At 41.0% G+C, this 10,129-nt stretch overlaps 1 protein-coding gene across 2 annotated transcripts; it reads left to right on the top strand.

The window, feature by feature from the left end:
• The first annotated feature begins 445 nt into the window (after positions 1–445).
• LOC104944405 (cysteine/serine-rich nuclear protein 1-like) lies at positions 446–9,458 on the top strand. Of its 2 annotated transcripts, none has more exons than XM_010769929.1 (5): positions 446–545; positions 3,306–3,529; positions 4,904–5,169; positions 5,920–6,216; positions 8,036–9,458. In XM_010769929.1, the coding sequence occupies exons 2-5, from the start codon at positions 3,307–3,309 to the stop codon at positions 8,852–8,854; spliced, it is 1,605 nt and encodes a 534-aa protein (XP_010768231.1). In that variant the 5' UTR covers positions 446–545; position 3,306; the 3' UTR covers positions 8,855–9,458. The 2 variants fall into 2 exon arrangements, with proteins under 2 accessions (XP_010768231.1, XP_010768230.1); XM_010769928.1 differs by having other exon boundaries at positions 4,901–5,169.
• Positions 9,459–10,129: the final 671 nt, after the last annotated feature.

Genomic DNA, 10,129 nt, shown 5'->3' with positions numbered 1-10,129 from the left:
GGCAGAGTAGTTGTTAACCGGCTAACAATATGATTTTCCTACCTACAAGTATTAGAAATATATATTAAAGTATACCGTTGAAAAACGTTCCTCGTGTTTGAGCTGTATATCATGTTTAGTCATTTGGTTTGAATGCACGACGTTGTACCAATACTAGTATTTGTGTTTATGAGAGCGTTGTGGTGTTGTTTTTTTAACAGTTACTACGTTGTGACTGTTTAATGAAGTAGGCTATCGCGTCTATTTGATACTTTTAGCTTTTTCTCTGACTTTTCGTACTCAAACAATAAAGTTGCAAGCTCTTCTGACAGTTGTACTTTTCTGCAAAGTCTATGGCGCTTCCAAGCGGGGGTTACTATCTTGCTGCACTCGTCTCTTTGGCTGCTGCCAGCCAGTCCTCCCATGTTCACAGTGGTACTACGGTGTAGCTCCACATAAACACAGAGGGACACACAATGCTCAGCTGGCGGGACCGCGGACAAGACCAATAACTTCGTGTCAAATTCAAGCTTTTATTTTGTTATTATGCTGTAATTTACTTCGTGGTGAGTAACTAAAAAACACATCACAGTCTTTTTTTTGTTAAGCGTTATAGACTGTCACTATTTATTGTGGTTTTGGCTTGGGTTATCATATTTTATGTTTATAACTTCGTGATATGTTTATCTAGTATAGAGTAGTATGGGACATACTGGCAACCTATACACCGTTACTGTAGAACTTGACCGTTTTATGAAGAGTCTAAAAGTTGTACACTACTGTTTAAACAACTTCCTATCACAACGACACGGTCTCCTGTGTGTATGTGCTGCTGTGAAGGAGCAGAGGCCGTTTGGTCTCTGTTGAATGGGACTGTGGCTGCTGGTGTTGCTGCTGTAAAGACAGGGAAACAGTGTTGTCATAGCTGACATGGTCGCCGTGTGTCTCCCCGAGAGGTGAAGAGGTCAGCTATCTAATGACTGTTATTATGCCAAACAGGAAACGACTTGTGCACTTCTCCAATGAAAACTCGGTCTGACATCCGTGCAACATTCCTGTAGGGATTTAAATTGTGTAAATACAATAGTGACATTATTGGCTACTTATATTCTACGTCATGATCGTTTTTTATTTCACGATATTTATTTACCTAATATCACGAAATATTGCGACGATATTGTAGGATCTATTATGGGGGCTTAATTATTTATACAAGGAGATTTTTGATAAATAATCATCAGTAATATGGTTATAATGACTTAGTGAGTAATGAACAATAATACAAAGTAGAACATTAAATTACCAAATTTTAATGGAGCCTTCAAAACCAGGAAAAACACTTGTGCCATTTTACGATATGCAAACTACGAACTGGATATCTAGGCTCATATCAAAATATTGTTATAATATTGATAATATTGCCCAACCCTGCCATAAAAATGCACTGCAGTCTTTTGTCTTAGCTTTTCAGTACATACAGTATAGTCCCCCCTCCTGTATCGCACAGTGCACGTACACTTTGTGCTTCTGCTGCTTTGAACCTTTAAATTATTGATGTGGTCTCAGCGGATACAGTAAAGCCTCTCCACTCTGTCAGATTTTAACAGTAATACATGTGATATAATTGGAACAAAAGGCAAATAAAATAACACTGCAATTATGCAACATTCATTAGATAGGCTGTCTTTTTGGGAGCCATGCATATGTTTTTTAAGTAGAGCTAAATCTAAATGCTTATGCAGCACAGGCACAGGGTTCTACTGTGTAAACAGTAAAATGACACAAGAAGTTGTATCTTGTTTCACCGCTTATTTGCTGATGGATCCAGGAAGTTGCTCACTCTGAGTGCACCCACCCACACACACACACAACACACACACACACGCGCGCGCACACGCACACACACACACACACACACACACACACACACACACACACACACTGACTGGTTGAACTATTTGCTTACTACATACAATCAGAGGCCCCTTGTCTTGTGGACTCAGAATGAGTCTGAGTTGTGGCAAGGCGACGGCCTGTCAGGGCAGACGACAGTAGACAGTAGACAGTGTTTTATTTTATTTTTCTGACCAGACTCCTGACCTGGTGTAATTTCTGTTTATGAAAGTAAAGATAAGCTCGAGGGGACTCGAGGGGAAGTCAGTCTAAATCCTGGTCAGCTGATGTATTACTGTCATGTATTGGACCATGCTGGAGTTTACAGTATGGCTGCACGAAATGAGGAAAATGTTACCAGAAATATCGTAATTACAACATTACTTCTATGTCTGCTACATTAGGGATACAGATAAAATAAAACAAATAGCTTTGTTAGGATATTTTTTTTGTCGACTTAAATAAAACAGAATATTGTTGTTTTGGATTGTTGTTCGGACAAAATAAGACATTTGCAAGTAGCTTTAGGGAAATTGTGATTTGCCTTTTCAGTATTATCTGATATTTTATGGACCAAGAGAAAATATACCAAAAACTAAACAATAGCTATTGGCATGATATTCAATAGCTCATAGGTCACTACGTCCAAAATGACTTCAATGACAGCTTTAAACATATTCTGCTAACTTGACCTATCTAACAGACTATTTTGAACAACACAACAGCTTTTCTTTATTTCACTGTAACACCACTCTGCTTAGGTATTTTACTCAGTGGCTCTGCACAGCCTTGCTTAAGCTTGTAACCCTGAATGTATTCATATTTAGACTTATTCTCCATGTTCACATCCAAAAATAGCATCCACTTGAACCATTACACCCCCCCAGCCCTCAGCATGCAGCCATTGGACGGTCCGTTTCCACGTTTTCTTCACAAAAAACTTGAGGAATCATTGGAATGTTAATTACTCTGCGGAGAAAAGCAAAAGACCTTCTTAATCTTTTTTGTTTTACTCTCTAAAGTGCCAGCTGGTTTGCAAGCGAGAGTTAGGAGTGCTGTTCATATTTGTACACCAATAAAACATCAGTTTGTGAGATAACAACTATCAAGATGTCATTAGCCTAAACAAACTCATGCCCTGAAACCGGCTCGACCTGCAGCTCTCACCAGGAAGACCTTTCAGTCCTACAGCGATCATTTCATTTGATTTGCCTGTATATTTGTTCTGTCAAACAGAGCAGGGAACACAGCATTGTTATTATTTTTTTGCTATTGCTATTTGTTGATTTACATAAAGTCTGATCTTATGTTGCTTGGTTAGGAATGCTCTTTGGATTTATTGCAACTTGTTTTTTGCCTGTTGGATTGTGTATTTTTAACCACAGTGCGGTAAATATTCAAACCAATGCTCCTTCTTCTTTATGTTCACACAGAATGTATATCATCCACCACGACCAAACAATGCGAGGCATCCTTAAGAGAAAGTTTGCGGAGGTAGATCCCTGCTACTCCTCTTCCTCCTCCTCCTCCTCCTCCTCTCCCCCGTCCTCCCTCTCCTCCCCTGCCTCCTCAGAGTGGGAGTCCGACGGGGAAAGCGGCCCCTCCGACAGCCAGGACTTCACACCTCACAGTCCTTCTTCGCCCACCAGTTTACCCAGTAAGTCAAACCAACAACCAATCATTTCCCCCCCCCTCCATTTTCAAATGATGCAAACCTCGTCCATATCTGGCTTTGTATCCCCTCAGTGTTTAATAGGAGTGTCTCTTATCAGCCCGCAGCAGCACCGATATGAAAACACTAACCTTCTAGATAATGCACAGAGAATGACCCGCCTCTGTCCGGTTGGGTAGAAGATCATTTGCCTGAGCAATAGGATGTTGTGGAATTAAATTTGAATAGCAAGATCCTTTTAAAAAAAAGTCAATCAAATGGCATTATTAAGATATCACAAAGCTGCAACGAGGGCCTGCAAGGACAAGATACTCTGCAGTTGTTGTGCACTTGATGTACAACAGCTCCAGGCTTGTTTTCTGTTCACTATTGAGTCAGGGTGCAAACAGTGCCCCAGTGTGGAACTCTTTAGACACACAGCAGCGGAGATGAGCTCCGTCAGCTGGTCTCTGTTGTTTACTGACTTTTAGAGTTCGGCCTCAGTTATGTGTGAAGGTTTGAAGAAAAACTTTCAAACAAAACAGTCATCTAATAAATATTGAAGACTAAACTGTCAGATGAATTAGGATCTTGTAAACCTCATTTGGACACGGCAGTACTTCTTGTCTCTATTCATCTGTCCATAGACCCTTTGCCTGGTATTTCCTCCCAACATGTTTTTTGTTGAGACAAGCCACTTCACTGAGGCACCTGTAGTGTGTCACCTAGTGGCCACTTGGAAAACTACAGCACACAGAGCACGTGTCAAAGTTCAGTGGCTCAGCTGTATTTATCAAGTCCAAGTATCCTTTCTCGGAAATGCACTAAAGATTCAAAGAATACTCCGCCTGACCGTTTGTATATCATTAATCATCCCTTGTTATGCAGTTTTTGTGAATACGTTTTTAGTGTTCCTCCATGCTGGACAAATAATCAGAAGTCTTGATTAGTTGAAGTAAATGGGGGAAAAACTATATCAAAACATCTGTTCACAAACCCTCACTTAACTTGTGCAGTATAACCCAATACTCATTTGCTCATTACTTCACAAAACATTCACAAGAACAGAACAATCACTTCTGCAACAATTAGAAAGTAGTTTGTTTTGTAAGAGTTTCTAAACGGCTGTTTTGATCAAGTTTTACTGTTGTTAAATGCAGCCCCCATTTACTTCAATGTATCAAGAATTGTATCTCTGTTTTTTTTTGTTTGTTTATATAGTAGAGGCCTGCGAAAAAAAAATTCTTCAGGATTTCATAAACGCACCACTGTGATAATCTTTGATGATGTAGGACTAATTAATTTGACAAGGGGCCTGTTTCATAGTGTATCATGAGTATCTGCAGTGCCTCACTTTTGTTTGTTCCTTATTTGAAGCAGTTCGGTCTATCCTGAAGAGGACGAAGCTCAGTGCAGGCCCGCAGAGTAACGTGCGCTTTGACCAGGTGACGGTGTTCATCTTCCCCCGCTGTCAGGGCTTCACCAGCGTGCCCAGCCACGGGGGGGCCACCCTGGGCATGGTGCAGACGCACAGCACCCTGCGGAGATACACGATGGCTGATCATGCGCTGGAGCGACGGCGCTGGCGCAGAGAGAGGCTCAGAGACAGGCGGAGGAGAGAGAGGCTGGAGGCGCTGAAACACAAAGTGAGTGTACTCACTTTCTACATCGGTCTGCATGGAGTGGTGCAATGCTGATGTGCTATAGGCGGACAAGGAAGTTGACATCATAAGGGGTACCTCAAAAAATAAGTAATGGGATTTGTGTTGATTGGATTTTGGAATATTGCAGAAAATAAAACCAACATTTATAATACTTAGACGTTTTGTTCAGTTGGATAAACTTCACATTATAACACCATGTTATCAGAATCAGGCTTATTGCCAAGTAAGTTAACACATATGAGGAATTTGCCTTGCTGTACATGGTGCATACATAAACACAGTTAAAGAAGATACAAAAAGTATGAAAAACAACCCAAAAATTTTAAAAAAACAATTGAAACTATTATACGTTTAAAAGTATACTATTGCTAAGTACTTATAATAATAAAATCTAATCAAATATGTGCAGTATTGCTATGGAAAGTGGATGAAAGTCAGCGTGTCTACAAATGTGCAAAATATTGGACGGTTGAACAGAACTGGCAAAACTTAAATGAAATAAATAATAATAGGATTTATGTATTAAAAAATAATGATAATAAATAAATAAAATATCTTGTCTACTTATTTATTTCGGGCCTTTCACCAAAAACACATTAAAAAACACAGTTGACTTGGAGAGGAGGGAATCAAAATTGGTATAATGCTAACTCATTCCAGGTTTTTAGGACTCATTCCTGCACCACCACATTGCATGCAGCCTCCTAACTGTATCTATTGTTCTGATTGCAGTTGATCACCAGCGGGGCCATGGACCAGGAAGAGGCAGACCGGCTCACAGTGGAGCAGGTCCCAGAGGAAGACGTCCCCATCAGTGATGCAGAGCTGGAGGACGGAGGGTTCCTCCAGCCATACTCCTCCAGGCAGCGGCAGGCTCTCCTGCAGGCGGCGGGGGTGAAGCGCGTGGACCGGGAGGAGAAGAGGCAGCTGCACGCCCTGCGGCTCTCCAGGGAGGCCTGTGGCTGTGACTGCCAGGGCTTCTGTGAGCCGGAGACCTGCGCCTGCAGCCTGGCAGGGATCAAGTGCCAGGTACGACACTGAGACCAAAACACGACTTCATTCACTAAAAGCATAGAGCGGCCCCAGCACACTTTATGCTGCATGAATGAGACAAAAAATATTTCAACTTTGCAGTTTGAGCTTGTTAAAGGTAGGTAAGAATGGAGAAACCAGCTCGAGTGCGCTAGAATTTGAAAGTACACAGCCAAAGAAAATCTGCCCCTTCCTTTCAGAGCCCCTCCTCCAACACACACAAACGCGCACATGACCAATGAGGGCACGAGATAAGTTTGTGCACAGATGGAAGGCTGACAGGCAGGCAGGCCATCCAATCATTTTAGCCGGGCCGGCTCAGATGATTGGTCGTGCTTTTTACAGCGCCACGGCTTCCACAGATTAATTTTTTTTATGTATTTATTGTCAAAGCATTTAATGACAAATACCAAATAATAACAAAAAGTGTTTCTGAAGTGAATTACCTACCCCACCTTTAACACTAGAACCGCCAGAGGTCGCTGTATACCTAAAACCGCCAACGGGTCAAATTTACCCGCTATTGATTTTCAAGGTACAATGTTCTTTTATTTATCATACAGAACAGTGAGTTTGGATCGCACATGGATGAAACTTATACCAATAGAGTCTGTGGAATCTCAACTTTTCATATGATATAGTTTGTGCAGATAGCATGAAGTATAAAATATTGCTACCACTGCTGATTTAAACGCTTGGTGTTAGACTTGTGTTTTGTTTAAGTACAAATCTCTCTAGCTCTCTCTATCTATCTGTCTATCGGTCTATCTCTCTCTCTCTCTCTATCTATCTATCTATCTCTCTCTCTCAATCTATCTATCTATCTATATGGGACCGCAGTAGACACAAGGCATTGCTATAGCAACGCGTCATGTTTACGCTGCATTTTCTATAAGGTAAATATTACCCGCTGGCGGGTATAGGTATAAATGGCAATTTTTTGGGCGATTTTTTCAATCTGACTTCATATTGACAATTTCTAACAACAGAGGGTGCTACATAACACACTTTCAGGAAAAGTGACCTACAATCAAAAAACAGCTGCGGGTAAAATTGACCCGTTGGCGGTTCTAGTTTTAAGCATCTCATATGAATTACAAAAAACGTGTGTTGAAGCAATTTTGATATTTACTTTAGGAAAGCAATTTATCTATTGTCTTAAGTTTAATGTCTATTAGCCAAACACCATCATTCCTATCTTGTGATTTTAAGCATTAACAACATATCTATCAATTAAAAAAACAGTGTACATATTTATGGATAATAAAATAAAAAGAAATACAATTACTCAAATAACTATTTATTATTAACAATTCAGCATAATCATTACATGTACATACTGAAGCTACAGCTTACTATGCGGATCCCTTTTACAGTACAGATCCCCGTATTTCACATCAAGCGTAGCAAAGAAAGAGACAGAAACATATTCACAACAATGTGGCTTTCTGATCATGTATTTGTCAATCAACTCTTTTTTAAAGGGTGCACCACATTTTCACACTTTTAAATTGATATATGTACATTTATTTACATTGGTCCTGTAATTTATTATTAAAACAAACAAATGCCTGTCAAATCATATTGACTTTCTCTCGTACAAAAAACATGCTGTATTTGAGGATTTTAGACATATCACTCACCAAATGCGTGCTATAATTTTGCTTATCACTGCAGTAATTTAATTGGAATCTTGCAAATCACCTTTTAATTTAAAACACATTCAATCCCCCTCTCTGATGGTAAACTATTCATCGTGGTGTTAATACTGTGTATTCCTGCAGCCTTACTTTAACTTCCTGTCTTTTACTCACAGGAGGACCGCTTAAACTTCCCGTGTGGCTGCACTACGGACGGCTGTGGGAACTCTCAGGGCCGCATCGAGTTCAACTCCAGACGTGTGCAGACTCATTACATCCACACCGTCATGAAGCTGGAGATGGAGAGGCGACTGCAGGAGGAATCAGTGAGCCAAGAGGAGCAGACGGGACTCCCAGAGGACCTGGAAGTGTACGGGCAGCAGGAGGAGGCCGATCCGGGGCAGAGCGCACAGGACCAGAGCTGCCCCTTCGGCTTCACCTCGGAGGACGGCCTTCCTCTCACCATGCCCACAACGCCTTCATTTCACTTCCCCCAAGAACGGTTGTCGGTGGAGGAGAGCAGTTGCAGCAGCGACATGACCGAATCCTCCTGCTCCTCCTCCGACTCTGCGGGAGGATGCCTCGATGGGAGTCAGGACCTCCCTGATTTAGATAGAGGGTTGTCACTTCCCCTCAGCATGTGTGAAAATAATAACTACTCTGCGTGCAGCCAGCTAAACCATAAAGTACGGCAGACAGGAAACCTAGACTTCTTTGACTCTCTGGAGGGCTTCCCCAGCTCCCCCTCCCCCACCCTGGACTATTTTTCCGGCAGGTACATGGACCTGAGTTTGGCTTCAGACTCCGACATCGAGTTCTTCGACAGCGACTACACCTCTGGACCTCTGCACAGCTCTTTTAAACTTCACAGGCACCCCGACAGCTTTTTCCACCTGCAGCTGCTGAGCTCTGTGAACCTGCCGCAGTACGAGTCCAGCACCTTCCTCCTGGAGTCCCTCATCGGGCTGACGGAGCCCGACCCGGATCAGGGGTAGCACAGGGCAGATTTTATAGCCACGCGTTCTAGGGACATGACTGTGTAAGATCATTTAATGTACAAAGCACTGCCTATGCATTTGTAATAATATTTCAATGGAAAAAAGGAATCATTGATAAACTATTTTTCCTAGCTGGATATATTTTCTATTGCCTACAAATATTTGCCTTTATTTTAAGAGAAAACGCACTTGAATAATTAATATGTATTTTTATTTGATTTCCTGATATTTTGTATGTTATTTAATTTCTTATACCGCTGATATTTCTTGGTCTCGGCTCTGTTGCTACCGCTTCATCATTGTAAGTTAACTTGTTTTATGTCATATTTATTACAAAGGTCACAAAGGCAATAAAGCATTTGAAAAAGTGATGCCCCACATATCATGACACAAATGTGCATACTTTGCAAGTAGCTGGCCATGGTGCGTAAATCCACTTTAAAGCAGCCAGTAAGTCAATGATAACACTCCTCCATTTTGAGCCTTCGAGTTGTGAATTATTTTCTACTGCCTTTGCTGATTGTGGATTATCAAGTATCTGCTTAACAATATGTTATAATATTTTTGTATCGGAGTAATATAATAAAACGTTTTAAATGTATTCACTTTATTTATTATATTTGTGTATTCCATCAAGACATATTGAGTTTGAATGTTTGGCCCTCAAAAGATTTCCGAAGCACTTAAAAAATATGCAACATAATTATAAATAGTTAATACATTCACTTAAATGTAATAATAAGATGCTCAATACGCTCGACTGTTGGAACATCTTTATTCAAAGGTTATTTTAAAACGGTACAACATTTCTCCAATTTGCACTTTGACGCTTCACTTTTTTAAAATGGTATACCCTACAATTATTTTCAACTATTTATTTTATGACACGCTGCAAAATGACGTTTCTATGGCGTACTGTACTCTAGCTTTTTTCAAGAATCTTAAATGGACTGCATTCATATAGCATTTATTTTCAGTCTTTTCGACACCATAAAGCACTTAAATGTATACGAGTCATATTTCACCCAGTCACACACACATACAGAGGCAAGGGCTGCCATGCAAGGTCCCACCTGCACACACCTGCACACAGGGACGCCGCCAGGGATTTTGGGCCCCATGAAAAGATATCACATTGGGCCCCACCACCAGGCACAGGCCACGCCAACCAAGCACAATTGCTGTAACCACACCTCCAGAACCCAACCGACTCATTTATGCTTTAAATAACTCTACCTGTACAGGCTTGCATATATCTTGTAGTCCAATACT

Source organism: Notothenia coriiceps, unplaced genomic scaffold (assembly GCF_000735185.1).
Source record: "Notothenia coriiceps isolate Sejong01 unplaced genomic scaffold, NC01 NC01_scaffold00008048, whole genome shotgun sequence".
NCBI classification, from domain to species: domain Eukaryota; kingdom Metazoa; phylum Chordata; class Actinopteri; order Perciformes; family Nototheniidae; genus Notothenia; species Notothenia coriiceps.
This window is presented reverse-complemented; position numbering and strand designations above follow the sequence as displayed.

Excerpts from the sequence above, each read along its gene's own strand:
- LOC104944405 (XM_010769928.1), top strand. The coding sequence starts at position 3,307 with ATGTATATCATCCACCACGACCAAACAATGCGAGGCATCCTTAAGAGA. Across the intron at positions 5,170-5,919 it reads TGGAGGCGCTGAAACACAAA|TTGATCACCAGCGGGGCCAT; the intron begins GTGAGTGTACTC and ends TTCTGATTGCAG. Across the intron at positions 6,217-8,035 it reads TGGCAGGGATCAAGTGCCAG|GAGGACCGCTTAAACTTCCC; the intron begins GTACGACACTGA and ends TTTTACTCACAG.